This window comes from Nyctibius grandis, chromosome 3 (assembly GCF_013368605.1).
Source record: "Nyctibius grandis isolate bNycGra1 chromosome 3, bNycGra1.pri, whole genome shotgun sequence".
NCBI classification, from domain to species: Eukaryota; Metazoa; Chordata; class Aves; order Nyctibiiformes; family Nyctibiidae; genus Nyctibius; species Nyctibius grandis.
In genome coordinates this window covers 76,832,490-76,850,799 of record NC_090660.1, presented here as the reverse complement: position 1 = coordinate 76,850,799, position 18,310 = coordinate 76,832,490, and the positions used below count along the sequence as shown (strand labels likewise).

Here is an 18,310-nt window from a genome sequence, read left to right as displayed (position 1 = left end):
ATGAGCCTGGAAATCTGATGAACTGAATGAACCTGGTGAGCATTCCCCCACACAGAGCAATAAACTATCTGCTGTATCCATGCCCCACCAATTCCCCACAGACCTGGAGTTACTCATCTTTCACCTTACTGTTTCATTTTTGCAAACAGCAGACAAATAATGCAGCCCTTATTTTATATTGGGTCTGTACGTCAGGCACTCACAAAAGCTGAATGCACAGCAATAAGATCAGGACAGCTCCAGCTAAAGCACTACGTTACATTTTAGGCAATTCTCTGTTTCCAGAGCCTTTGTATAAGCTAACAGACATACTGTACACATTAACATAGGAGTATTCTCAAAAAGTCAGAGCGGTTTGCCTTTGCTTTTGTACATAATCTTGTGTAATAGCCTTTGACTCTTGCTCATTAAGCAACTGTGGCATTTCTCCAAGAACAGTGAACACTTTGCTCCTAGGCTGAATAAACTTGATAAAGAAGATATTCAAGAAATGGCTGTATCAAGAAATATGACTTTCCCTGCTTCAAGGTTAGAGAATTTCCCTGGTTTAACCACTTTATTATTATAAGTCTTTCCAGTTTTGTGGGGAAGAGTATCAGCTCACCAGTTCACCTTTCCTTATTCAGCCAACACTATGAAGATTAATGTGTTTATCACAGGTCCAAACCATCTTAATCATTTTGCCTTAGAGACCTTAAACCAAAACATAATAAAAGCAGACTTGCCAGAGGTAAGCTTCTTGAAGTTGGTAGACTGGATAGCGTACCATAATTTTAAGAAACAGAGGGAAACACAGGGCAAATGCTTAACACATCTCATTCCTGTCTTTTATTCAAAGTTCGTTGAAATGTAAGATTGGTTAGGAACATTTTCATGCCAAAATTAAAAAAAAAGAAACTTACACTGATGTACATATAAATTAAAGAATCTTCTAATCTTCTTTGGTTTATCTCCAGATGCAGTTAAATCTGTTAATTAAGTTGTTGGACTTACTGGTGAGTGTGTGTGAAACCTCAGATCCATGAGTTTTCTAAATCTTGGACTGGGACTGGGGCAAGCAATTTGTCTCTCCATTGGTATTAGATTGAAACAGGAAATGAATCATTTTCAGATCACCTTGTACTTTGAATCAGATTATACTAACATTGTCTGTTGAAAGGTATGTGTGTTCAGAAGTTTCAGAGACTTTAAGAAAAACACAAAAGTAAACATATAAAACTTATAATTGCTCTGGTATGTTAGCCACTTCTTGCAAGGCTGTTCTAATTTAATTGTAAGGAAAGTGCTATGTTGCTAGTTTTACTTGGAAATCTTGGGCAGGGAATGTACAAATGAGTAGAACATCATGCTCTTGAATAGATACATCAGCTGCATTTCCTCCTACACAAGAAGTCAGTTTAATTTCTGGGAACTGCTTCATTGCTTTGTTCGAATAGAATAGTTGTATGCATTGTCTACATGTATACAGGCCAAAAAAAAAATAACACTTTCAAAAACAATCATAACAATTTGCTGAAAGCATTGTTCCCAGCTGAGTGGATTCTACTAACTTCTGCCTTGTCAATCACATTATCATTATCCTGCCCCTTGTCACCTTGCTCCGCTTGCAGCAGAGCACTGGCAGTGTCTAAGGTGATGTTCTCCATTTGACCCTGCAACATAGAATATGATCCTGGTTCATGAAACCAAAACAGCAGCTTACTGGTTTTGGCATCCATTCCATTACGGCATCAGGGGATCCTGACCTCTCATGGGCAGTGCAATGTCGAACCAGCTCCCTCGTGGTGAGGCAGTGCAATCACAGCCTCAGAAAGAGGTAAGAGGAGAACTGCAAGTAATAAGGTAAGTCAACTGTAAATGTACTTTCCTTTGACTACTCCTTTAACTATGAGCAGGTTGCACTTGCACTTTTTAAGCCAATTAAGGTGAACAAATCAACAATTAAGTCTTAAAGCATGCTATGCAGTATCCTTCTGCAAGTGCACACAAGATCAGATAACAAGGCCAGAAAACCATTATGTTGGTTCCTGATAATCTTTCCTCAGAAATGGTCAGCTAGTGGGATAGTAGAAGTGCCGTAATTAGAATTTAAAGGAGTTTTGCAGTAGCTACTACGAAGATCCAATTCCATCTCAAAGTAGACAACACTATTTTTGAAAAGGCCCTAGGTGCTTTCTGAAGTAATCTTTGTCTTTTTTCCCCCAGCAAAATAATGATAAAATTACTTATAAGAAACTTACTTACCAGCAAAACATGTATCCCAGTCTGTGCTTGTTTCCAAAGACACATTGTTTAGTACATACTGCTTTATATACTGATAACTATCTAAGTTATGCTAAGTACACCTGTGAGAGAATTTGTAAATTTCCTTAAACCCAGGTTTCACATAGAAAAACATCCTTGAGACAGGACCATGGTAGTCTCACTTGCAGAGGGACTGTGGAATTCATTACTGGGTATTTTTAGTTGCATCAAGAGGTCCTTAGTCAAGCACTCTTTTTTTTCCAGATCTACACCAAATGCAGTTCTACTTATTTTGGCATGAATGTTTCCCATTTTAACCCAGGGTCTACAGGAAAAGACCTAGACATTGTGAATCAGATTTTCAACTTGTGTCACTGTGTCAGCTCAGTAAAAATTAATGACTTTGTAATATTTTATGCTGGTTGATGAACTTGCTCGGTCGTGTTGTCATTTTTCTTTTCACAGGCATCCTTTCAAAATACAAGGTATGCCTCCTATTTTGCACGATTAGGTTAACTGCTCTGTTTAATTTTAAGTAATAATTCTAAACAGATTCTTGTATGATGTGTACAGGTTTCCCTTAGTAGCATGGGTTCATCCTTGCCAAGAACCCTGGCATTGACAGAACAGCCATTTTGTTTAGCAAAATGTAGATAAATCCAGATGCATTTTATTTTCCAGCTGTTGATTCAGAGAAATCTACCATGAAAGGAAGAAATAAAAGTCTCTTTTGTGATGCTTATTTGCTCTTGCTAGTAACATAATTCAAATGGTAAAGTAAGGAAAGGTAAAGAACAAAAGTCTGACCTCCCCTGTGCCTGCTATGAACAATGAACTGTCAAAGAAAAAAGGTCTGTAGAGAGTAGAAAGAGATCTCCAGTTCCCAGTGTCATTGGTTTAAGAGCTAATATTCTGTTATTAGAAATATTCTGCAGGATTAAATCATCTGGGGCATGTCTCCTACAAGTCTGATCATCATTATATGAAATCTGAATAGCCTTTTCTAAGAATGAAATTTGCTCCAGAATATAGGAATGAAAGACAGAAACCCTCTCTAAGGGTTCGCCATTTGAGTTGTGAATATGACAGCTACATCTATGAAAGCTTATTTCACTGCTGTTTATAATGTATGGCTCTGGACATCCATTCTCTTTTCAGGTCTTATTCCTTGTCCTAAGCAATAAAAAAAAAAAAAGGCCATGTACATGAATATGGCCATGATCACAAAATAAAAAAAAAAGAAAACAGACCACAAAATGACTTGCAAAAGAATTCAACTTCAGTCCTCAAGAAATATCTGCAAAGAGCATACTGTAAGATGGTGACACGAAGGAGCCTGGGAGACTCTGGAACATTTTAGCTACTTAAACTTTAAAGCACTACCACAGTAATGAAGTGTTTTCAGATGTAGGAGCACTTTTTAGAAGTACTGTATTATGTAGGATATGGAAACAAGCATTCAGGAAGGGGGAAAATTGGTGTTAAAACATCGTAGATGAATTCTTAGCCTAACACTTTAAGCTCTTCCTTTTTAAATACAGATCTACCTATATAGGTCAAGATCGCATGCTAGAAGAACCATGTCTATTACATCTAAAAATCATTGTCAGGACCATGTCATGTCATACGTCTCAGATCTAGAATTAACCCATAGTGGGGGATGTGGTCACTTGTAATTTTATCAATTTTAAATCTAGGTGCATTGTAAGTCCACCAATTCAAATAGCTGGAAAAGTGAATATTATACCCAGATACAAAATTTTCTGTGAAGGGGACAGAGCACATACAGAGTGATGCTGTTTCTTACAAGAGAAAGAGCATCTACTCTGACATGGCCTGGACCTAGTAGGGCCTGAGGGCTGTTGAGGTAAAGTGTTGCAAGAAGCTGACCTGCCTGGTGTTCAGGAGGCTGCCCAGGTGTTGTTCCCTAGAGAAAATGAGGAATATTTTCATCAGACAACTGAATGTGAGGCTGCCGTGAGTGCAGTCTGTATGTATTGTGTGCCCCTTGCAGCCTTCCGTCAATACAGCTAGTGATGCCATGCCAGTGACTCACGATGATTCTGGGCAGCTATTTTCCCCCTGCTGACCACGAAGATGTCTCACTGACTGTGTGCCCCCATCTGAGAGTCCCCCCTGACTTCACTAGAGATTCCTAGGGAAGCGGCACTCCTCCCTCTGCTCTGCTGTAGGCCAGCTAAAGCGGGCGAGTGTGGTGGAGCATTCAAGTATAATGAAATGCTGTAGTGGTGTTATCTCTCCCCATCTCTTCCGTCTTGCTCTGATGGGCTTCCCTCTCAGAGTGAAACACAAGGAGGAGACTAACACAGTGTTTCCTCTTGCCTGATGTTTGCTTGTTATTCCAGCTAATTCGCTCCAAGAGAAGAAATAAACTGCGCTTTAAACAGCATCGTTAATTCTGGTCGTTTCAGGCCAACAGCCCATCTCCAGGCATCATTAAAAAAATAGAATTTGTGAAAAAAAAAAACACCTTCTTTATCTTTTTCTAATTAAAAAAAATATCACCATCTCCTCCTCCTCAAACCCTCCCACCCGGGCTGATTGACAAAGTGAGCAGAATCCGTGTTCTCACACCAGCGGGTATCTATTACATGAGAACTTTCTTCTGGCGCCAGGAGGTATTTAGAGAGTTTCCCTGGCTATTCCGCTGGGGAAACCTTGATGAAAGTTGGGGTTACCTGAAGAAAATTCACTGCTAGCCAAACTCCGGGGAAAGCAGCAATCCTTTACCGTTGACAACGTTTCGTTGTCGTTATTGCACGCGAAATCTGGGGGAGAAAGAGTAAATAACGGGGAGCGATTTCTTCCCTCGGGGAAGATGCGCTTGTGCTGCGGAGCGGGATCCCCTTTGGGGAAATTAGCGGCTCGAAGGACAAACCTGCGTGGTTTTTTTTATTATTTTAAAAGCATGTCCCCGCTTATGCTCAGGGATGCTGAGCGAAGAGCACGAACCCTCCCCCGCAGCCCAGGCGACACAACCAGCCCCGCAGCCGCCCGCCCAGCAGCCCCCGCCGCCGGAGCGTCTTCCTGTTCCCTCGGGAGCCGAGGGCTTCCCCCGGCCGGGCCGGCGACCGCCCGAGCCGAGGCTCCCCCGGCGGCAGGGAGAGCGCTGCCGCGGACACCGGGGCTCGCCCCGCAGGCTGCCGGGCAGCGGAGCGGGGCAGCCCTGGCCCGCGGGCTGGTGCCGGGGCGGCGGAGGAGCGGGGCGGAAAGGCAGTTTTTAACCACGAGTTTGTTTTTAACCCCGGGTTTGTACTCCCTTCACTAAGTGATTCACTGAGCGTGTTCCTTGTTGGGAAGTTTCGCACTCGCTAGGCAAAATAAATTCTAGCAAATACTTCTTTTTTTCCTTCCAGGGGTTCATTTATTCCCTGTTTGCTTTATTTGACATGGCTTGACCCACCGAGTAGTTTCTAATTTTCTTATATGGTGGAAAGCCATTTTTTCGGGAAAGCCCTCCACGGAAGACACACACACACTCATTTCCAATAACTGCTCGGGCTGGCGGTCCCTGCTTTCCGCCGTGATGCTTTCAGGATCCCCCCCAGCCCCAGGAGAGCTGGGCTAGCTCACACGGAGCATCCTCAGCTAGGTGCCTGCCAGGGGACCGGGACATGGGCACCACTGCGCTGTCACCTTCGGAAGCGACAATAGGAAAGGGCATTCTTTAGTGGTGCCTCGACCTGTGCCAGACCTCTGGTAAGGACAGGGCACCCACGGCACGGGCTGTAGCAACAACATTCGTGGCACAGGCGCTTTTAGCGGGGGCACAAGCGGTGAGGGAATGAGGGTCACAGTACGCTTCTCCCTTCACTAGGTGCCTTTACCGGGTGATCTGAGCCATGCAGAGGTGTATTTGCTCTAGGTGACATTTAACAAAGGCTGTAATTAATCCACCTGCTTTCTCTATAGGACCAGCAATGTCAAGCAACCCTTCGCGGCAGAAGCCCTGCCCGCCCTTCACGCAGCCTGGATGTGTGTTGTAGACGCTTGTGGAGAGCTCAAGGCTGAGACGTTTGCCAGACGCTGTCCTCCTCCCCTCCAGACATCCTGCCTTTCTCACCACCGCGAGAAAATGAATAAAAACGCCCTTGTTACCCTGAGGTCTTTCAGAAAAAGTCTAAGTGCCCTTTAGGTCGGAACGAAGTGACTCGGTAACGCTGCTGAGTTCGAGGAAAGGACAAATGCCAAAGGAAAGCCTTATTTAAAGCACTTTATCGAGAACACACCATCTCCCTTCTCCACCCTGCTTTGTCACTGCCAACACCCCAGAGGATGAATGCGAAAGACATGGGGCTTTTAGCAGTTCCCCCTCCTATCCTCGGAGATAACCTCCGTTTTACAGACTTGGCCTTGGCCTCAGGATTTATTTTTTTTCTCTTTTGTTTTTTGCTATAATTTATTCTGAAACTTTAGGAAGAAAATAAAAGGGTTATACCCTCCCCCCTCCCCGCCTCATCCCCGCCGGGCTGTGAGCGCCGCGCTCCGAGGCGGGGGGGCGGCAGGCGGGCACCGGGGCCGCTCTCCGCCCAGCGCAGCGCAGCGCGGCGCCGGCCCCCGCCGGTCCGCAGGTGCAGCATGAAACACCTTGAGCTGCTGCAAAGATAAAGGAGAAATCTGTTTTTCGTGGACTCCTCTTTGCTTGGGTTCGTTGGTCAAATTTACGTACCAAAATGCGGTCTGGAAAAGTGTGAGAAAAACCACTCCGTCCCACCGCGCCCTCCTGAATCAGGGATCTCCCCTCAGCAGAGAAACGCTGCTCTTCGTGGCCTCGGGGCCAACAACGGTGGCAGAGGCAGAGCTGTCCGGGGAAGACCCGCTCTGCAGCTTCTTCCCACGCAGGAGCTGTTTCAGCTGCTGCTCTTTCCCCTCCACACGCACGCTGGGTTTTGCAGCCCCAGGCTGCCCCGGCACCGCACACAGCGCGCGGGGATGGACCCTGAAACACCGGAGGGATGCTGGCCTCGGGGTCCGGGCACAGATCCGATCCCTTTTATCAGAGAGAAGGGAAAGGGATTACACCTCATCACGGGCGTAAAATGCTGCCCTGATACACGAGGGACATTTTCGCCACTCAGCACACAGAGAGCATCAAGGGTCAAAGTCTTGACTAGAGGACAAATGGAAGCATGATGTAACGCCCTGGCCCCGTCAAAGACTTTATCCTGAAAATGATACCTCAGTCAGGGTCGCAGAAATTAGAGGTTTGATGGATGTGAGAGGCGTCAGTTCTGCTCGGTTTCGTTGGGTGTAAACCCGAAGCAACCCCTGAGGCTCACTCCCGATTTACTCCATTGCATTTCCATTTTTCTTTACTAACCAAGAAGCAGACAACGAGGATCTGAGAATTTGGCTATTTCCACCAACCCCAATTCCTTCATTAAATGAGACGAAGGACCCGTTATGCGTCGCTTTTAACCCACCAAGGCAGAGGTAGGCGCGAAAAGTGAGATTTGCCATTGTGGCTTTTAAGACTGGGTACCATTTTCTTCTTTGTTTAAAGAAATTCAGCCCTTTCTCCCATTAATCTTTAGCAGGGAAAGCGTTCAGCCCGCACCTGTATAAACAACCCAGATGGAGGGAAAAAGTAAACCTATATCTCTTCCTCTGCAGTATCTTTATATATATATATATATATATATATTTATACGGATAATGTAGGGTAATTGGGGAGGCAGAACAACCCCGAAGTCCGGCACCTTTCACCGTACAGCGTGTGGGACCCAGCCAGAGCATCGTCGTGTCAAACCAAGTTCAAGAGATCCAGTTGCAAGATCAGCTGCCTGTTTCGGTGGTTCAAGAAATGTCAAGTTTCACTTGGAAAGGTTGCTGTTAAACCCGGCTCTGATGTGGTTCTAGCCCCAGTGGGTGAAGCCGAGGTTTATACTGCGCTAAGTGGCCCCTCAATAAGACCACAGGGTTGGCGGGCAGCGAAGTGCAAAGCGCTGGGCGAAAAGGCGGCCGGCGGTGCCAGGAAAGTTGGGCAGCAGGAGCCGGGAAGGTTCCACTCGGCCGGGAGGAAAATCGAAGGGAAAAACCGGGACCAAAACTTGCGGGACGAGATCTTTCCACCTGTTGTAGTCATTAGATTCTCGTCTGCGGACTGACTTTTTATTCTGGTTAACCATATCCAGGCAGGGCCGTGAAGGCCAGCGAGGAACTGAAGGCTAGTTATTCACCTTGGAAAGAAGAGATATTTCGGGGTGTGGGAGGGATAGAAGTTGTTGGTTGATTTTTTGTTAAGTTATACCCCTGTTGAATTCGAATATCAGCATTTCCAGTGAATGCTGGGTCCCCCACTCTCCCGTGGACGCTATAAAAGCTGTAGCCCGGGATTTGTTAAAAAACCCCGCGCATCGCTCGAAAAGCTATCTCGTTTAATTTGCTTCGTAACACAGCAAGTCAGGAAGCAAACTGGCTTTTAATTAATCGCTCTGAAGAAGGACAAGCCCTCGCACACTTTACACTCGTTTGTTACTGTCTGTAGCTTCACCCCAGGTTATTGACACCATCCACACACAGCCCGCACGTTTCCAGCGACTTTTTACATTGCTCCCTACAAATCGCAAACCCACCCGAGTGCCGCGTCTCGCACTGCCCCCGCCCGCTCCGCCGCAGGGGCACCGGGGCCGCACAGCCGCCTCTGGCAGCAGGGCGGGCAGCGGGCAGGGGAAGAGCCGGCCGGCGGGGGCCTGACCCGCAGCCGCGGGTTGGCCCCGTCCTGCTGCCCCGCTCGGCTGCGGGGAGCGGGGCTGGGCGCGGGGTTACACGGCGGGGAAATCCCCCGGCCTCGAAGGAAAGGCAGGAGGGAGAGCGAATGCAGGTGGGCTGGGGCCCCGGGTCGCCTTAGCCCAGCCGCTGCCGCCTTAGCGACAGGGCGTGGTGCGCCCCTCCCCGCGGAAGCACTTGCGGGATCAGCCCTGCGGTATTTTCCGTCCTCCGGGGCGAGGAGAGGGCTCCGTCCCGGAGGAAAAGCGCTCATTCGCACGGCGCCGTTACCCCCAAGAGCACACATACTCCTGGAGACACCCCCGCGCATCCCCGCGTCCCCCGCTCCGTACGGGCCTGCGCGGGCCAGCGCGCAGCGTTGCGCCGGGCAGCGCGGAAAGGCGCCGCCCCCGGCGCGGGGCTCAGCCGGGTCCTACCCCCCTCCTCCTTGCCCCCACTCCCCCCCCCCCGCCCGGCAGATGGTTTGCTCCGCGGACACCCGATATATAGCGCTGTCCAGGGGCGCATCCCCCATCCGCGCCCCCCCCCCCTCCCACACCCCAGCGCCCGCACGGACTCTCCGCGGCGGGGCCGCCCCGCGCTGGGCCCACTCGCCGTCGCGCCCGGGCCGTCCGCCCCCTCCTGCCTGCCTCGCTGCCCGCCTCCCTGCCTCCCTCCCGGGGCGATGTCCACGGGCTCCGGGAGCGAGGCGGAGGAGCTACCCGAGATGGACCTGCGGGCGCTACAGCTGGACTACCCGCCGCCGGCCAAGCGCCAGTCCCGCGGCGAGCTCTACCCCTCGGGGGACAACTCCTCGGCGGCGGAGGAGGAGGAGGAGGAGGAGGAAGAGGAGGAGAGGAGGAGGAGGGACGGCGAGGGCAGCTGCGCGGCGGGGCCGGCGGGTAGCGGCTGCAAGAGGAAGAGGGCGCGGGGCGGCGGCCCCGGGAGCAAGAAGGCGGCGTCGGGGCCGCGGGGGCCGGCGCCCGAGGGGAAGCAGTCCCAGCGCAACGCGGCCAACGCGCGGGAGCGGGCGCGGATGCGGGTGCTGAGCAAGGCGTTCTCCCGGCTGAAGACCAGCCTGCCCTGGGTGCCGCCCGACACCAAGCTCTCCAAGCTGGACACGCTGCGCCTGGCGTCCAGCTACATCGCCCACCTCCGGCAGCTCCTGCAGGATGATCACTACGAGAACGGCTACGTCCATCCCGTCAACCTGGTACGGCGCGGGGGGGCGCGGAGGCGGGAGGCCGGGCGCGGCCCCGCCGCCTGCGGGATGCGCGGCGAGGGGCACCCGCGGGGATCACGGGGGAACCCCCGGGGCACCGCCCGGGGTAGCCCCGCCGGCCCGACCCCTACCCCGGCCAGGGCTGGCAGCGCTCAAGCCGTGCCCGCCATCGAAGAAGCCGCGGGGCGGCCCCGACTGCTTCGTAAATCGCCAATAATCTTCGCCCGGGGGCGAACGGAGAGCTGAGTTTGGCCTACGGTGATGGCGGGTGTGCCTGTTCTGGGGAGTCGGAGTAAGGAACCCTAAAGAAATAAATTCCTCGGGCATTAGGCAAGTTTAATGTCCGAAAAAGGAGTAATTCGCTCTGCGGGCTGGCTTGGAGCACAAGCAAGCCGTCATTAGTTCCTCGGTACAAAACTAAATGCCTGATGCGTGCCACAGGGGTAAAAAGGTTGTTTATATAGAGCAGAGTGATTGTTTTTGAATAGTTTATATGCTTTTTATTTATAAAATTATGCACGCAGTTGCAAAGCAAGAGAAATATTGCATTTTTGCTGTGAACGATTTGTTGCTGACCATTGCAGCCCTATTGCGGAGCATTTAATTATAATGAAAAACGTAATGAAAATATTTGTTAGAAGAACTCAGCTCTCTCTGTGCTTCCCACGGGGACTAAAACATGATGACGTGTTAGCAACTGAACCAGAGTTAGACATCTATCAGTAATAAAGCTCCAGTTTCATACCAGGATAAACTTTCTTTCTAATATGTAATACCTTTTTTTTTGCTTGCAGACTTGGCCGTTTGTGGTTTCAGGAAGACCTGACTCTGACACCAAAGAAGTTTCTTCTGCCAGCAGATTATGTGGAACTACCGCATAGTCAAAGTAAATTTTGTTGTTGTTGTTGATTTTTTTAATGGGCTGGATGTTTTTAAGAGCTGTGATTTATCAGCTCAAGACTAGAAGGTGGGGACAAACCCCCATCTCTAGCTGTGTTAAAACTGTGTCCTCTGTCATTCTTTTTTCCTTAGAGTTCTGAGGGAAGTTTATTTAAAGCAGTAAGGAAGGGAGGCGGTGGAAATCAGAGTTTTTACAAACTGACTGCAGCAGTTGAAGTCTGAGATTTGGAAAGGCGCTTCTTTGACTTCATCATTACCACTGCCTGAGGACCTGTTGTTCTGAGGCAATTAAACTAATGGAAGAGGAATATAATGATATAGAATTAACAGCATGGACCAAAATACAACTCTACAAACTAACCCCAAACAGTGTTATTTGTATTCTAAAACAAAGCAGTATTTTAGAGTAGCTTTGAAACTCAAATAGATTTATAATATATTTTGATGGCTTTTGTATTCATGGATCCGGTTTGCTGCAACTATGCAATAAGTATAGTCGTACTTTTTTTTTGTCCTTTTAACCAGAGTTTTCTTGAAAACATGTAAGTGGCTACATTCTACATTTAGGCTTCCATCCATTGGGATTAAACTAATTCCTTTGGTTATGTCCTGAAGTGCCACCCTAGAAATGTGGCAGAGTTTCCGTGCCTTAATCTGGAAGGGAATTGTGCTTACCGTGAGGCCAGGGCGCATCTGTTGTAAAGAATGAGTTTGTATGATGCTGCAAAAGATCAAGAATTCAAAATGTTTTAAACATTTTTCTTGTACTATCATGCTTATCTTTGAAAAGTTTACCCTCAAATGAGTTCTAGTGACATTCCTTCACTGATTCTAATGCTGTAATAAGAGGATGCCATCAAATAAGTTGCAAATGTAAATAACTATTTTTTTATAAATGACATTAAAAGCTTGGTTACAATGACTTACTGGTACTGTGACAGTGTATGACCACATCAACATGGGAAGGTCTTTGTAATGCACGTTCTTGAAACCTGCTTTTTTAAACACAGTTATCTTCCTCACCTCTTGCGAGCAGATACATCTCCAGCAACAGAGCCAGATAAGAACGCTTTCACCCCAAACAGTTAACGCGAGGTACAGTACTATGTCAATCAGCAGGGAAACCCACATTTTAACAACTTACAGAATTCACTGTCATAATCTTTTCTGTGAATCAGGAAAATAAATAAATGTAGATTAAGAAATGGATGTCAGTAATTTGTTCTGCTTCACAGCATGAAAGATAGTGTCAAAGCTCCTTTTGCTGCTCTTTATCATTTTACAGTTCTATCTGTAGTCTGTTTTGCTTTTATTTGTATTTGTGTAGTGGGAAAATCAGCTGAGTTTTCCTAGTTGGGAGCAGACTTTTTCTGTTTTAAGATTAAAACACCTGAGATGAGATAAGATTTTCCTTTTCTCAGGATACTTTATCAGCAGTTAACTCACAGTAAGGGAGAAGACTGAATTGCACTAGAGAAGAAAAAGCCTCCTCTTCTTCATTTAAGCAGCCAGGAGGAAGAAACATTTGCTTAACAAGAACCAGTTTATCTGCTGAAGTTGTTGCTTTCAGTGATTTGAGGGCAAGCTGTACAGAGACCATAATCTAATTTGCATTCCAGTTTTATCTAGAGAAAGGCTGTGATGGAAGGGGACTATCCTAATTTGTAGTTATGTAACTGTGGTGAGACTCCAACTGACCTTCTCTAGGAAGCTTTATAAAAAGAAAAGAATATAAACAGTAAATCAGAAAGGAAGGACCTTTAGGAAGGCATAAGGTATAAGAACACTCAGCCAATATTTATCTGAACCCTAGAGAAAAGATTATTCAGCAATTTAACTAAGGTGCCACTTGAGATAATCTAAGTTGTGATACTTAGCTGGTTTTGGCCTTGATCCCAGCTGTAATTGGTTAACGACTCTAGGAGATCAGAAAAAAAACAAGGAAAGCACGGAGACCTTTAAACAGTATAGAAAGGTCCATGTGAAATGATGGAAAAAAATGTTCAGGGTAAATTCTCAAATATGAAGTGGTTATATTAAGTAAATATACTTTTAAAGGTCTTTTCAACCAAAACTATTCTATGATTCTACAGTAGGTCAAAACTGGGGGTGAGGAGTGTGACATGAAGGAAAACATAGTATTGCTTCTATCCATGCACCATCCTACATGCTCTCAAATACCTTTTTTTCCTTGTGGCTACATAATATATAAAAATACTTTCTTCATAAAATAATGAAGGCACTTACTGTATTTGTTACTGTAACAGACACATCCGTATTACGGTGGTGCCCCGATAGACTATCACTGGTTTTAGAATAGAAGTACCCAATGGCCACAGGTGACATTTCAGGTCAAAATCTGCAGAGAAAGTTACAGCTTTTAGACAGTGAATGTTGTATAGATTCAATTCTTTGTTTAAATACCTCTATACAGAGATACATGTATTCGTGTGTACTTATTTATATTAATATGGCAATTAGTTATGTTTGGATTTCTCTAACAAGGATCTGATATTTCAAATCATGAATTTTAATCTTTTGGTTCATAAATATTATTTTTGAAAAGTAAATTAATCTTTCTTCTTGTCTCTCAGTGAAAGGCATTATGTGATTAGGAAAAAGTTCAGATAGGTGAACGGGCTCCTTGTGGGTTTGCCCTGAGATGAAGGCTGCTCTCTTGCCAGGGCAGTGCCAGGTGGGTCAGGTATTCTGGCATTCCTCACCTATAAAGACACACCGAAAATACATGCACGCAGTACTGAATCCTTTTCTTAAACTCACAAACAGATGAAATTCAGATCAGTGCTTTATATGAATGACATGACCAAAACATTCTAAAATGCTGGTTTTAAGCATTAATGGATTTAAGCATTAAAGGAAGACAATGTGTTTTGGTCCTTTTTTTTTTTTATTTTTTGCCAACCTGATAGAGTAAATTGATTTCATTTTTAAAGTCTGAGTGTTTTGTTTGACTGGGTATGAGTTACAGATCTGGGTAAAGGGGAGACTTAAAATTAAAAACTACCTTACATTTCTACAGTCCACAAGCACGGAAGGTAAGAAATATGTTCATTTTTATTACATTTGGCAAGTATACTCTTGATGATTATTTTGTTGCATTAATGACACTTTTGTTCCTTGGCACAAGGTACAAGGTGAACCCGTCTTGAGCCCATAAAGGTATACAAATCTTGCTAAAGCTGTTTTACAAATAAAATGCCAAATCATCTGCAATCCATATTCAGCTGAGACCTGCTTCATGTGAAATCTTACAGGCAGAATAGCTGCATGGACTTCCTAGCAGGCAGTCCATATATAAAGGGGAATATTTATCTCCCAAAAATATTTTTATGACTTTAGACTTATATAAATGTTATGTAGAACTTTGTTTTGTCTCTATTTTATGTGTCTCTATTTTATGTGGGACTCTGATAGAGCAGATCATTGGCTAGAAAGCTCACGTCTCCATCATGAAACCACTCCTTTCTAATACATGTATTTGCTTACACAAGGAAAATACATCTCTCGTGGGAAATGTTAACAATTGTGATGTGAGCAAAAGAAACATAGTTCACATATAAGAAATACCTAAGCCATACCTTTCCCATTTAGTGACTTTATACACGTACTATTTAAAGAACTCTCAGATATGCTATGGATTCTGAATAAAAATCCAAGTTTCTCAGCTAAGTAAAGGTGACTACGTAAGAAGTACAGTTGCCATAGGGGTCTCCTAGGTGAAAGAGGGAGTTGAAGAAATTAATTTTAAGATCTCAATAGCTATCTGAAATTTACTCTCTCTTCATTGACTTGAAGGACCCTAATGTGACCAGCTGCGTGACTCAGCTGAATATCTAATGTTTTAGTTGACTATCTAATGGCAGGGATAAAGCCAGGTTTAAATGACCGAACTTTATATGAGCCAAGTAAGATAAAAAGAAGTGGGATTTACAGCTATCCACCAATACAAGCTTATAGCAACCTTGCATTAAAAGCAAATAATAATTACATTATTTGAATGAAACAGCACAGAAAGCTGGCCACTCTACTGGAGAATAGTCACTTCTCCACAAATAGCTAATTCTATACAATAGCAAATTTGCATTTGGTATGGCAGCGCAGATTCTCACCAAGACCAATGGCAATTATACCTAAGAACTAGGTTCAATCCCTGGGCAGTGTCTATCACACTTCACTCCTGCTGAAAGATGTGTACATAGATACTTTCTGCAGTGCACAGAGGGTGGATGCTGAGCTGCCTTCCAAACCCTAAATACTTAAATCGGTATTTTTAATATATTCTGACAAGAGTGCACTGGGATCAGTTGCTACATCATGCAGAGACTTTTGTTCCCACAGTGCAGGCTGGTCAGGATTCAGGTACTAAGAAGAAACAGGTCTCAGTTTCTTACTTGGCTCTGAAAAATTTATAAATGCAAATTAGTAAAAAATAACTAAAAAAACACCTTTTTTTGGAATGCAGCACACGAGAATCTCACTAGAGTTAAAATTCCTAGAAAAATTAAGACAGCTGAAAAGAACATATAGGATCCATCCAACAAGACAGGCAAAACTGAGAAAAACTTGTGGCTGATGTAGCGATGAAGAATCAGTCCTGTAAGGTTGGGGTGCTGGCAGTCTGATAGGCTCTCGGACTAGAAACATTTGGTGACACTCTGAAGAACTATAACTAACCTTGATGGTGTGATTGGAATTTATCAAGCAAAGGAAATCATCCAATCTGCTCGTGCTGGTGAAATTGTTAAAAAGAACTCAAATTTCCAGTGTTAAAAAGAATTAAAAATGGGACAAGAAAAGTGCTCTGTGACAACAAAGCAGGCAGAGCTGCGAGTCAGAATATATACACAGACACAACCCCAACCCAAGCAAACAGACTGCTCAGCATCTGGGACAAAAAGTCACAAAAATAGCAAAGGATTGCATCACTTCGTGAGAGTTTACAAAGGCCCATGTAGCGAGCACAGCATGCAGGAAGGGGGTGGACAACAGCAGCTTTAGCTTACAGGAATCTTCATAGGAACAAGAATAAGATAAATGTATGGTAATCCTGAAAACAAATTAATCGCTTTTTAATTTTAGTTCCAAGTTGCTGTGATGGCAGAAGCAACATCATTAGCACTATAAATCCCATAGTCAGTAAAAGATAGGAAGTGAATGTAGGCATGAATGTGCATAGAAAATAGAGGTTTTAACAGCATGAGGAACTTCGGCATTCCTTGAGTACAAGCAGTATGGAGTTTAAAGCAGTTCATGTCCTTAGTATCATCAAGAGGCCATGTCATCTAGAGGAAAAGGGGACCAAACTGAATCAGAAGTCTTTTGCAATAAGGAAATTAAAGATTCCAACTGTCCTGTGATTCATTTCTTCAGGGAAGTCCCTCCTTGCCCTGTGAAGATGGCTGAAGAGGAGTGCAGTATGTCAATGTTCTGGGAAGCCTCAAGAAAGCAGATGAACTGCCAGAAGAGATACAGTTTGTGGTCTCTAGGGGGAAAACCAAAACAAAACCAATATCACTCATTTCTCCTGTAGAAGTGTCTCATCCCATCCTCAAAATAAACATATGTGCATGAAATGTTTTCCACTATCTAGAAGGGAGCTCTTGGAAAGACAGTTAAAGTCAAATCTTTTTACCTGCACTCTGGCACATGTATGGTCTGGACCTGTCTGCATCGCTTTTGGGGAGATACTGAATACATGTACTAAGGTCATCTGCTCCAGGCAGCAATCTGTGGTCCCCAGTCCAAGCAGCAGAAAGTGCTTTGCATCACTTGCTCTGATCTCTTTTAGATCAGACTGGTTGTGGTCCATCCTGGAAACCACTTTTCATCCTCTTTCTCTGGTTCCCAGTGAGACATCAATAACCTTCAAAGGGGGCAAAATAATGAGAGATACATTGCTATTTACCAGGAAGGTGATACGAAGTCCTGAGGAAATATATTATATTCACGGGTGTGTCATTTTCATGCTACATACGGGTACACTTGAGATTTGCAAGGCCTCTTAGGATAGCTCTGTAGGACTGTGGTGGTTAAACAAGGCCATCCCTCTGTATGCAGGAAGATTCTACTGCTGAAGCTGAATACGTAAGTGATTTAAGGTTTTATGTCCAGCCCCCTTGTATGGGGGCTGTGCTGTGTATGCTATGTCTCAGCATTCAGGACAGTGGCAAGTCTAGCTGTGGACTGAAAGAAGGCAGAGCAGTTTTTCTGAGTGCAGTTTAACACTAAAATGTCATTGTATATGAGGCATCAAAGCAATGTAACAACCGCAGTTTCCTGTTTCAGGTTTTCAGTGTAGATCTCAAGTAATAAATATGAAAGAAAAATTATTTGTGCACTTCTCAGATATGCCTTTACACTGTCATTACTGTAAAGCCATTTTTTTTTCTTCAACATTTATAAAAGAATAAACAAGTTAGGAGTTACAGGGGTTTCCTGAAAACAGCTGCTTTGGTTACCTACAGACCCAGAAACCCACAGCGCCCAAACTTCTGCAAGCTCACAAAAGATCTTCCCTTGTGCCTCTGACCCTGAACGATGGTGTGGGCTTTGGCAACAGGGAGAGAGCCCTGTGTGGCCTCCAGCACCTCTGTCCTGCACAAGGATTCCCTCTCTGCCACCAAGACCTGTGCCTGTCCTCTGCCATCACACCGCCTCTTCCGAGGTGACTCCTGGTGAAGAACTGGCGGCTGTCTGGGAAAGATGAGCAAGAGGAAGCAATTTAGGTGGAAAGAAGAGAAAACCGGCTTCATAAAGAGGCTGAAGATGCCTCCAAAAGGGCTAGGGTGGGTCTGGCCTCTTAGAGGTAGAAGAAAGGTTTGGAACGACCTCGGGGCAGGATGAACGTACACGCCTCTTCAGGCAAAATGTTAAATATGCCTACGGAAAGTATTAGTGGAAGATTACCTAGTTCCGCATGCTTGTTCACTCACTGCTAAGCATTGCTTTATTTACTAAGTATCAGCATAAAATCCCAGGAAGCCTCTGCACGGAGCGGGCACCCCTTTCCAAGGCACTCGGCAGCACTTCTCGCCTTTTAAAGTTTTTCTGAGAGTGTCCCTCTCGCCTCCCCAGGCCCCGCCGTGCGGGGCAGCGGCTTTCCGCCGCGGCTGCCGCTCCCGCCCCGGGCCCTGCGGCGGCCGCCGGCTCCCGCCGCCCCGCTGCCTCCCACGGCGTGACAACACCGGCTCTTCG

At 45.6% G+C, this 18,310-nt stretch overlaps 1 protein-coding gene across 4 annotated transcripts; it reads left to right on the top strand.

Annotated features, from left to right (window-relative positions):
• The first annotated feature begins 9,531 nt into the window (after positions 1 to 9,531).
• On the top strand, positions 9,532 to 16,564 carry MSC (musculin). 4 transcript variants are annotated; one of them, XM_068396795.1, is made up of 3 exons: positions 9,532 to 10,186; positions 10,990 to 11,081; positions 16,487 to 16,564. In XM_068396795.1, the coding sequence occupies exons 1-2, from the start codon at positions 9,659 to 9,661 to the stop codon at positions 11,074 to 11,076; spliced, it is 615 nt and encodes a 204-aa protein (XP_068252896.1). In that variant the 5' UTR covers positions 9,532 to 9,658; the 3' UTR covers positions 11,077 to 11,081; positions 16,487 to 16,564. The 4 variants fall into 4 exon arrangements, with proteins under 4 accessions (XP_068252896.1, XP_068252897.1, XP_068252895.1 ...); XM_068396796.1 differs by lacking the exon at positions 16,487 to 16,564 and adding an exon at positions 12,106 to 12,269; XM_068396794.1 differs by lacking the exon at positions 16,487 to 16,564 and adding an exon at positions 11,228 to 12,269.
• Positions 16,565 to 18,310: the final 1,746 nt, after the last annotated feature.